General features: G+C 59.9%; 1 protein-coding gene across 1 annotated transcript in view; it reads left to right on the top strand.

Moving 5' to 3' along the window:
- Positions 1 to 17,200, top strand: part of DCHS1 (dachsous cadherin-related 1) — a 40,858-nt gene extending 23,658 nt beyond the window's left edge. Inside the window, 14 exon segments of the mRNA XM_032101287.1 lie at positions 629 to 725; positions 893 to 1,050; positions 2,606 to 3,440; positions 3,693 to 3,932; positions 4,380 to 4,505; positions 4,778 to 4,987; positions 5,512 to 6,375; positions 6,851 to 6,964; positions 7,977 to 8,188; positions 8,331 to 8,485; positions 10,323 to 10,453; positions 10,919 to 11,205; positions 11,772 to 11,910; positions 12,133 to 17,200. Of these exon segments, the coding sequence (XP_031957178.1) occupies positions 629 to 725; positions 893 to 1,050; positions 2,606 to 3,440; positions 3,693 to 3,932; positions 4,380 to 4,505; positions 4,778 to 4,987; positions 5,512 to 6,375; positions 6,851 to 6,964; positions 7,977 to 8,188; positions 8,331 to 8,485; positions 10,323 to 10,453; positions 10,919 to 11,205; positions 11,772 to 11,910; positions 12,133 to 14,747 (6,183 nt within the window). The 3' untranslated portion in view covers positions 14,748 to 17,200.
- The last annotated feature ends 2,211 nt before the right edge of the window (positions 17,201 to 19,411 follow it).

Here is a 19,411-nt window from a genome sequence, read left to right as displayed (position 1 = left end):
TTGTGCTGCACTGGCATAAAATGGGGGTCTAAAGTACCTACAGATAGGTGGTGCTACCCAGGAACAAAGGAGAGAAGGGAAAAGCCCCAAGTTGAGGTACCTGAGCCCCAGAAGGTCTGCCAGATGCACTTCCAGAGGTGGCAAACCTCCCTGGCTAACTGTGGGAACTGAGAAGATCCCTGGCTGTGGCCGGGGAGGCTGGCTCTGGGCTGTCAAGGGCTCACACATTGGCCGTTTGCAGCTGAAGGGGTCTGTTGGGGCAGAAAGAACCAGGGCTGTTGTGGAGCCTTGCACTTACCTACCTGCAGAGGCTCCATGTGTAACACAGGTGAAGCAGTGCCCTCCCACAGCCCTTCAGTGTGCCCCCACCCTGCCGAGTGTGTTGTTAAATGGGGCAGAAGGAGAGGAGGGCTGGTGAGGCAGAACCTCCCCTGGCCAATTGCTGTGGGCTGCTCCATGTTCCCAGCCTCAGGCACAGCTTGTGGGTCCTGTCTGCCAGGGGTCTGTGCTGTGGGTGAGGTGCAGGGCTGGTGCAAGACAGTGCAGACCTCATGCCATGCTTGGGGGGCTGTGGGGTGATCTTAGAGGTTCCCTGTGCCACTCAACTGCTCCCTGGGCCTTGCTGCAGGTGCTGGAAGAGAAGCCATCAGGACTCCTGGTCGCCTCCCTGCAGGCCAAGGACCCCGACGAGGGGGAGAATGGGACCATCATCTACTCACTGATAGGTACGAGCTCCAGAACTGGCAAATCAATGCTGCTCTGCCTTGCAGCCATCACCTCGGCGGATGGGTGCCCACTGCCTGGGATCCCCACACCCACTCCCCTTCCTTCCCACCCTCTCCTGCCCTCCCTCCTCCATGCTTCTCCCAACAGTGTTTCCCTCCCTCTGCAGGAGCCTGGGCAGAGCGTTTCACTCTGCACATGGCTACCGGAGAGCTGCGGACAGCCACAGTTCTGCGCCGGACTGAGCGTGCCGAGTACATCTTCACTGTGACAGCCAGTGACCGTGGCACAGTGCCTCGCAGCACATCAGCCATCGTTCGTGTCCAGGTACCCCAGCTCCTCCTGTTCCTGCACCCCAGCTCCTCCTGTCCCTGTACCATCTACCCCTCACTTGCCTCTTGGAAGACACCATCCAGCTCCTTGGCAGCCTTTCTCCCCACCTCTGCATCCTCTACCACCTTCATCCCTGGGCACCCTCTGCTCCTGCTCAGCTGTTGATCCAGCCCTAAAATCTGCATGGAGAACCTGGGATGGGAAGGGATAGGTCTGTCTGCCCCTGCACGTGTCCTCATTTCCAAAGTGGCCAATTGCAGTTCTGCCTTCTCCAGCCTTAGTCAGCCGACCCTGTCCTAGATACCCTGTGCAGGGAAGACATCAGAGGTTCCCTGCACAAAGACTTCCACTCTTCCCAGCATCTAATGAAACCAGTGTTCTGACCTGCAGCATGTCCCTCATGTCTGTGTCACTTTGGTACTCCCTGCCTGGTACTGCCCAGACAGCTACATCCTTTCTCTGCTGTTATTAATGAGCTTCCTTTTGCAGCAGAGGCTCTGGTTGCCCCCATCAAGGCACTCCCACAGAACATCATTTCACATCTTCCCGTCCCTGTCCTTGCAGTTGCCGAGGCCATTTGACTGTCCTTGCTGTGCCATCTCCACCAGCCCTGCCCATTCCTCCCTTGAGCCAGCTGGTCTCTCAGTCCTTTCTATCACACAGCCATCCCCACTCTGTGCCTTTCCCCAGCTAGTGTGGGAGGTCCAGAGATGAGTTCTAGCCCAGGTGGGTGTGATAAACCGCATCCCCTTGAGGAGTGGAGCCGGGTGTTAGCTTGCCACATCTGCCTTCAGCCACCAGCTTGTTTTGTACCATTTCCTTTTTACACCATGTCTGTAACTGTTCTTGTAATCAGAGCTGTTCTGCAGCCTCCAGAGCACTGAGGCCAGGCTGGCCATCCCCATCATGCTGGTTTGCATCCCTGTAATAGATATTTGTTTGACAGTCACTGGGTTTGATCCCCTCTGGGCTGACAGGTTTGTTGTTACTCCCGTTTTCCTCAGCTCTTTGACAGTAGTGTGCTTCTTCAGCGGGTTTTCCCTTCAGATCATACTGTGGTGGCCTTTACAGCATCCTCTCTCCCATCTGCGAGTGCACCTCACCCCCAAATTAACTTCAGTATCTTTAACAAAACTAGTGATAGTATTTATTTATCTTGGGGTCATACTGGGTTCTCTTCCTGTGCCTCCTATCAGGATGAGCGTGACCTATCTTCTTACCCATTCATGCTTATGTTTGCAGAATTGTTTCTGCTGCTGTCTGTTGGCTTTGCAGTATCTGACCCAGTCACAGACCCAAGGAGTGGCTGAGGGAAAGTACCTGTGAAGGTCACCTTCTCCAGCCCCCTGCTCAAATGGGATTGTCCAGGTGACTTTTGGCTGTCTCCAAGGCTGGAGACTCCACCACCTGTGGGCAGCTTGTGCCAGGGCTCAGGCACCCTCACAGTGAAAAGTGTATTCTGAGGACCAGAGGGACCCTCCTGTGTTGCAGTGTGTGCCCTGGCACACAGCCCCCTGTGCGTGCCCCTGACTCCTTCCTCTCCTCACAGGTGTTGCCATCCTCCCGTGTGCTGCCACGGCCTGATGCCACCGTGTTGACCCTGCATCCTCTCGAGGGGGTCAAGCCAGGGTCTGTGATTGGTTCAGTGGCCCCTCTGGATGCCCCTGCACAAGGACAACTGACCTACACGGTAGTAGGAGGTGGTGGGGATGGCACCTTTGTGGTTGATAGTATGACAGGGGAGATTTATGCTGCCCGTGAGCTGGACTATGAAACTGGGGCACGGCACGTGCTCCAGGTGAGTGCCGAGGACACGCAGCATGGCTATCCCTCCAGCCGGCTGGTGCTGGTCCAGATCCACGTGCAGGACTGCAATGACCAGGCACCCACCTTCCCCGAAGACCCCATTACCATTGTGGTGCCTGAGAATGCCCAGGCTGGCTCCTCCATCTTCACCTTCCAGGCGCTGGATGGGGATGGAGTGGGCCCCAATAGTCAGGTGCGCTATGCTCTGCTGCACCTGGAGCCGCCCGGAGCCCCCTTCCAGCTCGACAGCCGCTCAGGGCAGCTGACCCTGCGCCAGGGCCTCGACCGGGAGGCTGCTGCCTCCTTCCTGCTGGTAGTGGAGGCCACAGACCAGGCCCGCAATGTCAGCCAGCGCCGCTCAGCTGCCGTCACAGCCCGTGTGTTTGTGACCGATGAGAATGACAACGTGCCCGTCTTCCTCTCCCCGGCCACCGTCAGCATCATGGAGGACCAGCCCACAGGCTTTGTGGCACTGCATGTGGTGGCCCAGGACAGCGACTTGGGAGAGAACGGACGTGTGAGCTACTCCTTGCGAGCAGGCAACAGTGATGGCCGCTTCCACCTCAACCCCAGCACTGGTGAGGGCGGGGAGGGTGCAGGGGTGGTGTCAGGGGTACGCAGTGCACAGGAGGAGAGTGTGGGCTGTGGAGCCTGGAGGAGCGAGACTGGGGGTGTGGGGAGGCCCAAGCACAGCAGCTGGTTGGCACAGTGCTGCTGTCTCCTGAGACCTCTCTGTCCCAGCACACCCCAGGGCCTGCAGCCACATAGTAGTCCCAAGGTATAAGCCCCAGTGCCACTGGTCCCAGCTTGCCCCTATCCTGTGTCCACAGGTGCACTGTCCATTGTGCGGGCCCTGAACCGGGAGGAGGTGGCACAGCACAACCTGACGGTGGTGGCCACAGACCATGGCTTCCCACGCCTCTCCGCCACACAGCTGCTGTCCGTACTGGTGCTGGACGTCAATGATGAGGCTCCTGCCTTTGAGAAACCTGAGTATGAAGCCCACATCATGGAGAACCTTCCGGCTGGTAGCCCAGTGCTGCAGGTGCTGGCCACGGACCGGGATCTGGGTGAGGATGCAGGCGAGGGTGAGCTGCCCAGTTCAGTCAGGGCCTATCTGGAGATGCAGTCCCAGGTCTGGGCATACCCTGCTCCTTTCTGCTGGTCTGGAGAGCCTGGCTGACCAGAGGGAAGGATCAGCACCTGGCCTGGAGGTGGGAGATGGGCTGAATCCTGGGAGAGGGTGGGAATGGAACAAGGACTGTGGTTCCTTCTGGTCCCCTGGCCCGTGGCCTTTGTTCTGTGGGGTCTCCTTGGCCCATCTGGCCTCCCACCAGCTGGCTTAGGCTGGGACCCCCCTTCCCCCCCGCACCTCTGCCACCAGGGAGCGAGCCCACCATCTCACACAACCCATGAGCCCCAGGTGAGAGCTGGGAGCAAGGAGGTGCAGGGCTGGGAGCCAAATGAGGCACTGGGGCTGCTGCTAGGCTGCCCTCGGACCACTTTCGTCCCCGCAGGTGCCAATGGACAGGTGTCCTATGGGGGTCTCTCTGGGGGGCCGTTCTCCATCCACCCACAGACGGGGCTCATTGTCACCACGCGTCCCCTGGACCGGGAGGAGCAGGAGCAGCATGTGCTGACAGGTATGCAGAGGGAGGCAGCAGGCAGGGGGTTGGTGGGGGTAGGCAGGGGCTTCCTGCTGCTGGGGCGAGGAGTGTTGCAGAGAGGGAAGGCCATGGGGAGGGGGGAGGGGCTGTGGGGCACAGCAGGGCTGTGGGGTGGTTTGGGGGTGCAGGAATGCCAATGCTCTCATGCCTGGCTGCCCCGGTGGGTGCCTGGGCGTTGGCATACACCCGCTGTGGCCGTAGCTCGCAGTCGTCAGGGCAGCCTCTGCTGCTCTCACTGTGTCCTGCAGTCTACGCGCGGGACGCCGGCCTGCCGCCCAGCCTCACCAAGGCTACGGTGCGGGTCACCGTGGGGGACGACAATGACCATGCACCACACCTGGAGAGCGAGTCCTGCTCCGTGGAGGTTCCTGAGAACCAGAGTCATGTGGCACTCTACACCCTGCGGGCCACTGATCCTGATGGTGGAGAGAACGGACGCTTGGAATACCGGGTGGCAGGTGAGATGGATGCACTGGGAGTGCTGGGCTGGGCAAGGACTTGTCCCTGGGCTTCCCTGGATCTGGGGACATCACCTCCAGCAGTCCCGTTCCACCTCAGTTCTCTCCTGCTCCAAACTGCATGGCATTGCTGCCACCTCTCAGCTCTCTGCCCCCAGTAAAGAGCACCCTAAGATCCAGACAGGCTGCACTACTCGTTCCCCAGGCTTGTGTCTGGTTTCCCAGGCTTAGACCAGTTCCACACCTCTTCTGGCTGCTCTGACCTGTTGATTCACAGATTGCCAAGTCAGATTTTCGCTGTATCCTGTCACATGCTGTCTGGCGGCTCCCCATGGCTGCAGCACTGGCCTGTGAGTGGTTAGAGTCAGTTCTTCACATGGAGCTGACCCAAGGAGGTTTGCTCCCACTAGGGCTCACTCTACCCACCCTGCCAGACCCCGTGGTGATGGGCTTCATGTTCTCCAGGGCCTTTCTCATTCCAGTTACAGGCATGCTGCCTTGTTATTCCCCCTCTTCTCTTTTAGGTGGAGACCCTGGGCAGGATTTCAGCCTAGACCCCATCTCTGGTGTCCTCTCCACTGCACACGCCCTTGACCGAGAGCAAATTGCTTCCTACAGCCTCATTGTAGTGGTGCAGGACCACGGCTCCCCCCCACGCAGTGCCACTATGTCGGTGACTGTGCAGGTGTTGGACCTCAATGACAATGCACCTGGTTTTGCTCAGGCCACCTACATGGTGGAGGTGCCAGAGGACTTGCCAGTCGGTGACCTGGTGTTGCAGCTGGTGGCCGAAGACCCAGATGAGGGCACCAATGGGCAGGTCTCCTACTACCTGGGCAATGAGTCGCTGGGCATGTTCCAGGTGGAGCCACAGAGTGGGCGCATCCGGAGTGCCCAGGCACTGGACCGGGAGCGCCAGCCCACCTACAGCTTCCTGGCCATGGCAGTGGACTCGGCACCGTGGGAGCCCAAGAGCACGGCTGTGCGTGTCACTGTCATGGTGCGAGATGTCAACGACCACGTTCCGGCATTCCTGCACAGCCCACTCACCGTCAACCTGTCCCGCCACACGCCGCTCAAGCAGGTGGTGGCCACCATGAGGGCTGAGGACAGGGACGCAGGTGCAAATGCCTCCATCCTGTACCGCTTTGCCACGCCCAGCTCTGCCTTTGCAATCAACTCCTACACGGGGGACATTCAGCTGCTGCAGCCCCTTGGCTCACTCAGCCAGCGCCAGCGGACGCTCTTCGTGCTGGCCACCGACCTGGGGCAGCCAGCGCTCTCCTCCACAGGGGTAGTGGTGATCCATGTGCAGGAGGAGCCGTACCAGGGGCTGCGCTTTCCCCGCAGCACCAGTGATGTGGCCCTGGCCGAAAATGCCACCCCAGGTACCCAATGGCAGTGACCAGAAAGTGCTATGATGGAATGGGATAGGGCACGAGGGGAAGTGGGAGCAGCGCTGTGGGGAACTCAGACCAGGGGGCACTATGGGGTCTGGGGAAGTCCTGTTATGCTTTGGGAAGACCCAAGGAACTGCAGGGTCTGAGTGGTGCCCAGGCTGGTCAGGGTGGTGTCCCTCTGGGCTGGCCTCAGTGGGTTCAGATCACTGTAGGCAGCCACAGGTGTCCAAATGCTGCCAGAAGGTCTCCGGGGTCACAGTGAGACCACAGAGGAGCCGTGGACAGGCACCATGACTCCAGGCTCCCAGCCCAACATTACCATGAGATCTTCAGTCCCCTGTCAGCAGTGTCCTCAGGCAGACTGGTGGTCCTGTGGTACAGCACATGCTGCCATGCATCACCCTGACCCTTTGCCACGTGCCCCAAGGCTCCACTGTCCCTTCATACCTTTTCGCTCTCCCAGGCACTGAGGTGGCGAGTGTCCAGGCCATGCACACGGGGGGCTCCTCGGGGCGCATCACCTACAGCATCATTAGTGGCAACGAGAGGAACACCTTCCTGATCCAGCCCAACTCAGGTACAGCTCCAGGAACACTTGGGGAGCTCTGCTCACACCTGCTCAAGTGCTCAGGGCCCCCAGGGCACAGGAACACCATCCACACTCTGTACCAGTTAGTTGAGAGGTGTTAGTACTGGAATGTGGACGCTGCCCTGTCACTGACCAGCACCTGCTAGCACTGCTCCCAGTGCAGTTGTGGTCCCCCATAATTAGACATTTTCCCAAAACCTCAGAGGGCAGGGTTAGATGGGATTTTGGGAAGACATTCTTCCCTGTGAGGGTGGTGAGGCTCTGGCACAGGTTGCCCAGAGCAGCTGTGGCTGCCCCATCCCTGGAAGTGTCCAAGGCCAGGCTGGACAGGGCTTTGAGCAACCTGGGATAGGGGAAGGTGTCCCTATGTGCCCATAGAAATGTTGTCAGTTAGTTAATAGATCCTGCTGGCTGCCCTCCTCCTTCTTGGGTGGGACAGCAGCACCTTGTCGCTCCAGCAGCCTAGCTGCCCGTGGCTCAGGTGAGTGGCAGTGGCTATCTGTCCTCAGAGCACTTGCAAGGCTCTGACTGGACTCAAAGCTGCAGTGAGGTGACCCTGGCTTGGAGCTGGATGAGCTTATGTCATGGTAGGAGCAGCTCTTTCTGCTGCACACCTTCGGGAGAGCCTCCAGGTGGGAGGACTGTCGCATGCTGTAACATCAGCAGGAGCCGCCTGTCCCCAGCAAGGTGTGGGTGTCCTCACTCAGGTCAGCTCTTGAGAATGATGAGAAGCTGGCAGTGTGGGGAGGGCTTGGAAGAGCTCAGTGTGTGTCCTGTCCACCTGAGAATGGGTGGATGGGTGGAGAGAGGGATGGGTGAGCAGAGGGAGAGATGGGTGGGTGGATGGATGAATGGATGAATGGATGAATGAACGGAGGGATGGATGCATGGATGGATGGATGGACGGATGGAGGGATGAGTGGATGGAGGGATGGATGGATGGATGGATGGATGGATGTGCTGGTACATTGCTCCCCCCTTCTTGCTGTCCTCCTTCCAGGTGCCATCTCAGTGCAGGACTCCAGTAGCCTGGATTTCGAGGCCAGCCCCCGGCTGCGCCTGGTGATCCAGGCAGAGACCACGGCTTCCTTTGGCTTTATGGCCATAAACCTCAACCTCCAGGATGTGAACGACAACCTGCCCCGCTTCCAGCTGCAGAACTATGTGGCGTTCATCTGGGAGTCACAGAGCTATGACTCACCTGTCATCCAGGTATGGCCGGGGCACAAACAGGGACACCCGAGCCCTGGCCTGGCTGGAGTTATGGGATGGGGGCTGCATGGGCCTGGGGTTGGCACTAGCACACAAGTCCTGCCTCAGGGGCTCCACAGCTGAATCTCGTGTGGCTTTGCAGGTACTGGCAGATGACCTGGACCAGGGAGCAAATGGGCAGGTGACTTATGCCATCAACCAGTCCCTGCCAATGCCGGGCTTGTACCACATTGACCCTCAGACTGGCACCATTACCACTGCTGCCATCCTGGACAGAGAGATCTGGTCCCAGACCCGGTGAGTGCAGCCAGGCTAGGGAATGCTGGGACAGGGACAGAGCTGTGGAGCACAGCCCAGGAGCATAGGGAGCACTGTTCTTGGTGCCCCCAAAGCTGTCCCAGCCTGTCTGTGAAATGGCTCTATCAAGCAACACTGCTGAGGGTCAGTGGGAGTGAAGGACACAGGAGGCAGATGGCCAAGATGAGCCCACGCACAGCTCAGTCGGGTCTCCATGGAGCTGAGGAGCTTGTGAGAGGGCCCTAGGTTCATCCATTCCCCTTCCTGCCTCCTTAATCCGCACTGCATCTGCTCAATTACTTCCACCTCCAAGCATAGGATCCTTGTGTCCTGCCACATGGCTCCAGACCCCTGCACTAACCTGAGCATGTCCCCCACATGTCCCCCTGCATCCAGACAGGCCTTCTGGGCCCCTCACAATGTGTGCACGCTCTGGACATATCCATCCACTCTAGCCACACGTATGTGAAATGCTGGCAAACACCCAACCATGAATCTGAGGCTTCTCCTGCCCTTTCCCCCACACCTTGCTCAGGTGTGGTCCCCCAGTCTGTGTTCTCCCTCTCCACATGTGCCCCCATGGCTTTGGGTTCCTCTGCTCTGTTCCCCAGTGTGGGGAGTCTGGGGTATTCCTTCCACCCACACACCCCTCGCCATTCCAGAGAGGCTCCAAGTGTTTCCCTTCAGCCAGAGAACCCCAGACACCTGCCTGCACCCTGCAAGGTGCTCTGCCTGCACCCACACACCTTCTAGACTTCAACACATGCCTTAGGTGTGCAAAAACCTGCTGCCCTGCCCCACCATGCTCTCCATGTACCACACACAGTGCCCCACTGTTATGAATGGATGATGTGGGTTTAGATAAGTCCCTGCCTTTTGCCCAGGCCTCTGGCAGCAGGCAGTAGCTTTGTTGAGGTGGCCAGCACCCCAAGACCCACTCTCGTTCGCAAGTTCTTTAATCATGGCCAATTCGGTCGATTATAGAATGAATTATTTCTTTAATAGACACAAAACTAACAGACATAAGACTTAAAACAGATTATTACCACACAGGACTAAGGACAAAAAGAGGACAAGTAGTATTATACATGCGGGGTTAAAGATACCATTAATTTTACATCTAGAGAAGAAATAATATAACTTAGGATCCAATGTTTCTTACCATCCAATTCCTGATGGAGCACACATCGAAATCCTTTCCCTCAATTCCCGGGAAAGTAACCACAGAACATGTGTCCAGACTCCAGGGAGAAGTCTTGCACACTTTCAGTGCGTGTGTGTAGAGGGCTTCTGCCTCTGTGGTAATCTGTAGTACTTATGTAGTGTAAGAACAGGCCTTTTGGTCACCTCTGTTTATCTCTCCCCACATCTCTTAAGCTGGCAGACCTTTTGGTGCCAGGAGATGATACCTGCTGGGCCTTGCCTGCCTGGGTTGTCTCTCCTGTCTGCACCAGCCGCCTGTGGTGGGGAGAGGGGTGATATGCCCTGCCACACCCACACATGCTCTCCAAACCACAGAACCATTGAGGTTGGAAAAGAGGTTATTGAGTCCAACCTGTGACTGATCACCATCTTGTCAACTAGACTAGAGCACTGAGTGCCACAACCAGTCTTTTCTTAAACACCTCCGGAGAAGGTGCTGCACAGATCCATCACCCCAGACTCTGAGCTGCTGTGCGGTTTCCCCACCATGTGCACACGCTCCAGCCCCGTGCACACCTGCAGTTCATGTCCCAGGTGCAATGCAGGTGTGCAGTGCATGTCCCAGGAACTGTACACAGGTGAGGTGCTCCCTCACATGTGTGGGCACACATCTGACCCTCATGCCTGCCCACAGCTTGGTGGTGACAGCGATGGACCGAGGAACACCACCGCTCATGGGCTCGGCTACGCTGACCGTGGTGGTGATGGATGTCAATGACAACAGCCCTACTATCCCGGTCCCCTGGGAGATTCGTGTCCCTGAGAGTGAGTGCCGTAGCACTGAGGGCCAGAACTGGGGTACAGTGGGCACCATGGGGTGGGGAGGAGCCCACAGGGAGGCCAGGCCAGTCCCTGCAAGGGGCTGGGTCACATTGGCCCGCTGAAGCCCCCCAAGCCCTCCAGCATGACCTCTGTGGTGCTGCTGTGTCCTGAGGGAGGAACCTGAATTACCAACCCAACCCCAGCCCCTGCCTCATGTCCGGGGTTCTGGCTGCAGACACCTGCCCTGCCTGCTCACAGTCCTCAGCCAGTGTGCCCTGTGCCCATGCAAACCTCCACCTGTCCTGCCAAGCCCCCGAGACCTTCCTTTTCCCCCCGGCATCTCCCTCTCCCATGGCATCTTCCCCTCTTCCCGGTGCTCAGGCTCTGGACTGAACTGGTTTTCCACCAGCTGAGCCAGGTATGCTGGGCAGGGATGGGTCTGCTCACTCACATCTCTGCTCCCCACAGACACACTGCTGGGCACCCAGATAGCCCAGCTGACTGGGAACGATGTGGACTCGGGCCCTGCGCTCTCCTACACGCTGCTGCTGGAGGGGGACGCAGCAGACACCTTCGGGGTGCTGCGCTATGGTGGCCACATTGCCCTGACAGGGCCACTGGACCATGAACAGCGCAGCCGCTACACCCTCACACTGCGCGCCTCTGACACACGCCATGAGACTGAGGCCAACCTCACCGTCCTTGTGGAGGATGTGAACGACAATGTGCCCACCTTCACCCAGGTTTTCTATCAGGTACATGCACCAGGTGTGCCAGGCAGCAGGGGCCATCCCACACACGCCCTCTGCAGCTCCTGCCTGCCTCCCTTGCCCTTACAAGGCACAGAGGATGGGTCTGAGCCCCTTCTGGTCTCGCTTTCTGACCCATATCTACATCCTGACATCCCTCATGCTGTCACTGTGGCATAGAAGGAGTTGAAACCAGGCAGGTGACCCTGGGACCAGCCCCTGCAAGGGGCACAGCTGGATGCAGAGGGTCCAGCTGAAATGGATGAGCACAGTGGGAAGGCCAGAGGGGGTGGGAAATGGGCCACAGCCCAGACAAATGTTTGTGGCGAGACATGGGCAGGTCCATGTTGAAGGCTGGCTTGGGCAGTGTGTGCTGCAGCTCTGGAACTTGGGCAAGGGGCTGGGGAGCCCCAGGAATGCTTGAAGGGTCTGGGAGCACAAGCCCCTTGCCTGTGAGAGGCTGGACGACCTTGGCTATGGCTGCCTGGCCAGCCCCAGACTCCCATCCCAGCGCTGCTGGGGGCTCTGCCAGGGGGAAACCAGATGCTGACTGGAGTTTCCTTCTCTTCCAGGTGCTGCTGCCAGAGCACACACCTGCTGGTAGTGTCATCCTCACTGTGAGCGCAACTGACCCCGACTCAGGGAGCAATGGGGACATCACCTTCCACCTGGCTGTGCCCAGCCCTGATGTTGCCATCGACCCCAGCAATGGTGTGTGGGCTTGGTGCTCTGTGGGCCTCTCTCATGGGTCAATCTAAGGGTGCCTGTGGAGGGGAGTGCTCCCGTGCTGGCCCTGTTTAAGCCCTCACCAGGTCACTTTCTGGTGTAGCTGGTGAGGCAGACACAGCAGGGTGACCATCAAATGCCCCTCCAGCTGATACCCTTCCCAGCTCCCACTGGTTCCCATGCTGACCCTGGCTTTGTGCTCCACAGGGACCCTCTTCACCACCCGGCAGGTGGAGTTCAATGTCAGCCAGCCCACCCTGGACCTGGTGGTGGAGGCCCGCGACCACGGCTCTCCCAGCCTCTCATCCTGGGCCACAGTGCAACTCCAGGTCCTGGATGTTAATGACCACAGTCCCCGCTTCCAGGAGCCATGCTACAATGCCAGTGTTCCCGAGGACCTGCGCCCAGGCACCACTGTGCTAACGCTGGAGGCAGGTGACGCCGACCTCTCCCGGGAGAATGCTGGCTTTGACTACACCATCGTCAGTGGGAATGGCGGCAACGCCTTCCAGGTGGAGAGCCGGGTGGCCTGGGCTGGGGGACAGCTCCGCACGCAGGGAGCCCTGGTGCTTGTGGAGTCCCTGGACTTTGAGTCCATCCCGGTGTACAACTTGACCGTGGCAGCCTCAGACCGGGGCCTGCCGCAACGCAGTGCCACCGTGCCTGTGCTCATCACTGTGCAGGACGTCAATGACAACCCGCCCGTGTTCACCCGGGCCGAGTACCGTGCAGCAGTGAGCGAGGCTGCGCTGCCTGGCACCGAGCTGCTGCGCGTGGCAGCCCACGATGCCGACTCAGGGCCGCGTGGCCGCATTCACTACACCATCAGCTCAGGTGACCAGCATGGGCTGTTCCAGCTGCACGAGAGCACAGGGGCCCTGAGCCTGGCACGGCCACTGGATCGGGAAGTCCAGGCGCTGCACACACTGGTGGTGCGGGCCACAGACATACCAGGTGGGCACTTTGCGCTGGTCCCCGTGGCCATTGAGGTGAAGGACATCAACGACAATAAGCCATACTTCCCAGTGGAGGTGCTGAGCGCCAGCATCCGGGAGAACTTGCCACCTGGCACACTGGTCACCACGCTGCGTGCCATCGATGCCGACACCGGCACCTTTGGGGAGCTGCGGTACATGGTGCTGGAGCAGGCAGTGGGGGACCCTACCATGGGGGATGGCCGGGACGCCTTTGCTGTCAATGGGAGCTCTGGGGAGCTGCGCTCCCGCCTCACCTTTGACTATGAGCGGGCCAAAGCCTTCCAGCTCCTGGTTCGGGCCACCGACGCTGGCAACGCCTCGGCCACTGTGACTGTGCGGGTGCTGGTGACGGGGGAAGATGAGTATGATCCCATCTTCCTGAGCTCCTCCTTCAACTTCGAGGTGCCTGAGGGCGCGCGCAAAGGGCAGAGCATTGGGCGGGTGCTGGCCACGGATGAGGATGAGGGGGCTGACGGTGTTGTGCTGTATACCCTGGCAAAGCCGTCACCATACTTCGCCATCAACCAGACCACAGGCTTCATCTACCTGCGTGTGGACAGCCAGCCCCAAGCCGGCGCTGGGCGCGCCAAGAGGGAGCCACGGGAGATGAGCCTGGAGGTGCAGGCACGCAGTCCCCTGCCTGCTTCCCGTGTGGCCTCTGCGCAGGTCACCATTGACATCACACACACCTCCTTTGGCTTGGCAGCCGACCTCAACCTACTGCTGGTGGCTGTGGCCGCCTCGCTGGGCGTCGTGGTGGTGCTGGCCGCCGTGGCCATCGTGCTGGCGCTGGTGCGCTCCCGACAGCGCCGGGGCCACAAGAAGGCAGAGGGGGAGGGGGCACTGGCCCACGCACAGAGTGGGTCCTTGCAGAAGCTGGGCCGTGAGGAGCCAGCACTGCCTGGGGCTGAGCACATCTACCACCAGGCACTGCCAGGGTATGGGACCGAGCCGGCAGGGCCCTACACCCGGGGCGGCTCACTGGACCCCTCGCATTCCAGTGGCCGTGGCTCTGCTGAAGCCGCTGAGGATGACGAGATACGGATGATCAATGAGTACCCACGCGTGGCCAGCATCACAGCCTCCATGCAGGAGCACATCGCTGCGCGTGGCCCTGACTCTGGCATCCAGCAGGATGCCGACCAGCTTTCCGACATCTCCTGTGAGCCAGCTGCGCTGGAGAGCACCCAGTGGTTCAAGAGCAAGAAGGGCTCTGGGCTGCTGCTGCCAGGGCCACCCCTGCAGCTGTACCATGAGGACGGTGGGGGCAGCGCCTTCCTGGGCGTCCGCTGCGGCCTCAGTGTCTCCTCACAGCCCCAGGACTACGCCTTCCCAGAGGACGGCAAGCCCTCCGTGGAGGGCTCGCTCACCGCCATTGTGGCCAGCGACGAGGAGCTCCGTGGCAGCTACAACTGGGATTACCTGCTGAACTGGTGTCCCCAGTTTCAGCCACTGGCCAGTGTCTTCACAGAGATCGCCCGCCTCAAGGATGAGAGCTCCCTGCGCAAACCCTTCCCAGCCAAGCCCAAAGCAGAGCCCAAGCCCCGCATCGACCCCCCGCCCCTCATCACCTCGGTGGCCCATCCAGGTGCCAAGTCTGTGCCCCCCAAGCCACCACCAGGCAGGACCTTCCCGCACCCATCCTCCCTGCGCCGCTCGCCCATCAGCCACGAGGGTTCCATTTCGTCCTCCGCCATGTCGCCCAGCTTCTCCCCATCGCTGTCCCCGCTGGCCGCCCGCTCCCCCGTGGTCTCGCCCTTCGGCATCTCGCAGGGGCCATCCACCTCCACCATCAGCGCTGAGCACTCGCTGGAGCCCCCTGAGGAGGCCGAGCTCAGGATTTAGAGCTGGGCCCCTGGACTCCTCTGCCCCAGCCCGCTGCCATGGCGCCAGAGCGGGGCCCGGCCCAGGGCTGCTAAAATGGGTGCTCATCCTGCTCCCAGCGCTGTGCCAGGCCTGGGCCCCCAGGGTCTGCAGGTGTCCTTGGGGGCTGGGGCCCCTGTCCCTCCCCACAGTCTGGCAGACCCTGTGCTGGCTGGTGCCCTATGGACTGCTGACCCCAGTGCTGGCACCCCGGGGTGATGGTCCACGTGCTGCTTGCAGTGGCTCAGTTTGGCGCTGGGCAGGATGGTGCTTCACGGTACTTGGTGCTCCGGGAGTGGCTGGGAGCTGAGGGGTGCTGGGCCAGGGACTGCAGGCCCAGACCCTGCCCTACCCAGCTCCGGGGGCCATGTGGCCGCCTGGGTGCAGGAGGACCTTGAGCCTTCCCTAGGGACCCTAGGAGCTCCCAGGGCAAGGGAACGATGACCCATGGCTGGGGATGATGTCCCAGGGCAGGGAGCGATGCCCAGGGCACACATGCTGCCTGCCCATCAGCGTGTACTCCCTGCGGGGATGAACCTGCCCCCTGACAGGGAGGGGACACTCACCGAGCTGGCTGCAGCAAAAGGCAGCAATGCCTGCATCTCGCTGCTTGTCTGTGGCTGGGCGGGGACAGGAGAGCCTTTGAGGTCTCTACAGCCCTTTCACTACCCACTGATGCAGGTGACACTTCCAGGGAATCTCCTGCCCAGAGCTTCAGGATGGTTCCTGTGGTCCTGGGAGGGAGGCGCATGTCATGCTCGGCATGGGAGCCCCGTTCCTGGGACCACGTACCTCTCTGGGCAGGGGTCCCAGGCAGGGACAGTGCCCAGGCACGGGCAGCACAATGGGGCTGGCAGAGCTGTGTGAGAGCTGACGGGAACAGCCCAGCCTCAGGAGCAGTGGTGATGGCTGCTGTGACCCGCACCCGCCCCAGGCCCAGCAGGCAGCCTGCAGCTGCAGGGGCACAGGTGGGAGGGGGTACCCCAAAAAGCCACATGGCCCAGCATGTTCTCTTATAGCCACAGTGTGGACAAGGGGCATCTGGCCTTCCCAGACTGCATGACTGCTCCCCAGGACCATCTGGGCCACCTCCAGAACATGGTCAAAGTGCCAGAATCCCCTGCCCCTGGCCCCAGCCCTCTGTACAGGGCTGCTCTGCAACCCCATGATGCATGTTGTGAGCCCAGACAGAGCCCCTGCAGTGGAGCCGGTCCCCATCTCCTCCCAGCACTGTGCACAGCCAGCCACACAGGCAGCGTCACACTCACAGCACCCTTAGCCCGCACCAGAGCTCTTCCTGAGCCCACGGCTGCTCACAGGGAGCAGCCCTGCATCGTGGGCCCTGGGAGTGTGACCCTGGGTTCTGCCACTGTAGCCCTGGTGCTCCCGGAGGCTGCGATCCCCACACGGCCATGGGTGCAGAGCGAGGGCTGGAACAGCATGGGGTACCCCACAGCAGCCCTGAATGCCCAGTCTGGTCATGAGTGTATTTGGGGGTCAGGGAGGACAGCCCATGCCTGAGCAGGGCCAGGGGGAAGCTCGTTCCCATCACTTTCCCCAGACCCAGCACGTCTGCAGTGTGGCTGCAGCCCCAGCCCCAAAGGTGTTGTCACAGCAGACAAATGCACCACTTCTGCCCGTCCCCCCCACTTCCCATGAAGAGCCATCTGTGGCTGCAGCTCCATCTGTTATAGCCAGCCCCTCATCCCCCTTGTGCCATGGGGTCCTGGCGGGTCCTGGCACACGCCAGTGGGTCCCAGGTGCTGTCCTGAGCACAGAGCAGTGACAGGGGACAGGGATCTCCTGTGCAACAGTGACGGAGACCCCCAAGGGGACACGGGGCCATGGCCACTCTGCCAGGGACCCACAGGGACCTGAGATGCCCTGGCATAGGGACAGCCCCATCCCCATCCCCTCTCTGTCCTGCTCACAAGCACTGTGGGAACACATTGTGCTCCCCGGGCCCCATGGGGGAACTCTGGGGGTGCCCTGTGCTCCTCGGCCCCTGCAGAGGCACTCTGGGTGTGCCCTGTGTCCCCCAGCTCTGTGGGGGCACTCTAGGGCTACCCAGTGCCCCCCAGTCCCATGCTGGGGTGCCCCATGCCCCCTGGCCCTGTGCTGCCCAGGCTGCCCACACAGCCCAGCTCCACTGCACATCTGGGATGGGGACACAGATGGGTCACCCTGCACGCCACAGGAAGGGTCAGACACACTCACCCTGCTTTGGGCTGGGGTCACTGAGCCCCCAGTTATTTATTTTTACACATTGTACTACAATTCCTGTTTTTACTCGTTTGTACCTTTTGTATTGTGTCTCGTGGTGCTGCATGTACCAGCGCTGCCCACGGCCGCGCAGGGGCCACCCGGTGCAGCCTGAACCCAAGTGCCAATGTCTCAAAAAATGCCTTAATAAACCACACGTTTGTACAGACACAGCCCCATCCCTGCTGTCGTGGGCTCATGCCAGGCTGGCACCATGTCCCCATGGGACTGATGGGGGGGGCAGGGGGAGGGAGACTGGACCTGCACCACGGAGGGCTCACATGGGCCTGGCCAGGCCCTGGCACCCACATCCATGGCTGCATCCTGTCAAGTTCTTTCCCTGAGAGGCCAGCGAAGCTGCAGCAGGACCATGGCCCTGGGCTGTCCAGCAGCGAGGCTGAGCATGTGTCCATGCAGGCATACATGCAAGCACAGCTGTGGAAGATGTCTCCACATGTGCACACAGCTGGTCCCACATGCCACAGGCAACCCTCTCCCATCCCACTACCCTCGCTCTGGTGAGGGCTGTGGGCAGGGCTGTGCAGGGACCCAGAGCTGCAGCAGCCACACTTGGACACGCCGTCTGCCCAGCAGATACCTCACATTCCCAGCATCCCCACTGAGGACACCGGACATACAAGTTCCCCAAGCCATGGCCTCAGCACAGCCAGCAGCACACGCAGACACACACTGGGGATCCCAGTGCTCCTATCAGTCTGCCCAGTAGCTTTGGTTCTGCATATCTATGTTGGGCGACACAGACATACACACAGGGTCCTTCGCTGATCTCAAAACGCTGTGACCTGATGCCATACATCCCCCCCTCACCAGACCGTGCCCCCCACCAGCCCTGGGAAACAGGCACAGAGTCTGAGAACCAGGAGCAGCTGTGCAGCTGGCAGGTGTTGGATGTGGCCAGACCCATGCAGTGACCATCAGCCACCTACATGTGATCAGCCACTTCCATCCTGCCTTCCCTTCTGTCCCATTTTTTGTTGCTCCCCAAACCACCCTGTTTCTGTCCTCAGCTCTCAGTATCCAACACCCCATAGCGAGACCTGCACAGCCCCAACCTGTTCTGCATAGCCCCCCAACACATGCCCAACCATACTGCCAGCACCCTGGGACCAGGGGAGCAGCTCCTGTCCCTGCCTCGGACAGGGCTCCTCACACTGCAGGGGTAAGCATAAGCCAGCACAGCCGGGGCAGAGAGGGGGAAAGGATCACCCCTCTTCCTGATGGTGTTCCTGGGGTCCCCTCTGCTCCTTCATCTCCCAACCCGACCCCTTCCAGCTCCCTGCTGGGGCACACTGGGCATGTGGAGACCAGCATGCTGCCCTCAGTGCCACTGTCCTCTGGTGTTCTTGGCCTCTGGAAAATCCAACTGCCCACAGCAGGGACTTGCATCAGCCCGTCTGCAGGAACAGCACACGAGTGTGTCCGAGCAAGTGGGGCTCCAGCCAGGGTGCCGCAGCCACTCCAGGAGACATCAAGGCTCCCTGACCTCCCAGGCACCAGACCAGCAGCAGATGCTCATTAACACGATTAACTCTGCCCGGCCACCTTAGTCCTAGCTGTCCAGACAGATCCAGGACATCATCCCCTGCAAATCCCATCCCACTTAAAGAGTCCATCCCCAAACTGGACATGGGGCATGTCTAACCCAAACAGCCCCCAAGCCTCTGGCTAGGGCTAGGGTGGTTGGTTCCTCCTCTGTCTGTGGCCAGGAGGAGGCCAGGGCTGCCAGGCCAGGGCAGCTGGTGGGGCTGGGGGAGCAGGAACACAGACAGCTCTGGCACGGCTCCAGTGCAGGGGATGCAGCAGCCAGGCCAGGCAGGTGGTTTTCCTATTGCCTGCCTCTTCCCTGCAGAAGCAAGAAAACAGCTGGGAACTGCTGGAGCCGTGGAATGTGTCGTGTGACTGGGGTTGTCACCGATACTGCAGGAAAAACAAAAAAACTCTCCAACAACATTTTTAGTGTTAGAGAATCAAGGCGTTACTTTATTCTGGCCAGGATGTTGCTCTGGCCAGGATGTGCAACTGAAATAATTTCATCCACGCATGGCCCGGGTTGTGCAGAGAAAATCATTCCATGACACATGAATTTTACTCGATTTTTCACATATTTTATACAGTGAAAACACATAGAAATTCATTGGTTCAATGTTCACTGGTCCCAAGTTGTGCAGTTCTTAGTATCCCTATTGGATACGGATTTCTTTGCCTCTGATGCTAATTAGGTTCTCATTCTTACCTCTTTTCCCAGACCATGCGAGGGGTGATGTCTGGAGTTGATGGTTGTTAATGGTCGTTATCTTTTGTGTAGCTTCTGTGCTACTCCCAGTCTGTTGAGATGTTAAGCTCATCAGACCTCGCCTGATGAA

Source organism: Corvus moneduloides, chromosome 2, assembly GCF_009650955.1.
Source record: "Corvus moneduloides isolate bCorMon1 chromosome 2, bCorMon1.pri, whole genome shotgun sequence".
In the NCBI taxonomy this organism is placed as follows: domain Eukaryota; kingdom Metazoa; phylum Chordata; class Aves; order Passeriformes; family Corvidae; genus Corvus; species Corvus moneduloides.
Note: the sequence above shows the minus strand (reverse complement) of the source record. Positions and strands in the feature narration are given on the sequence as shown.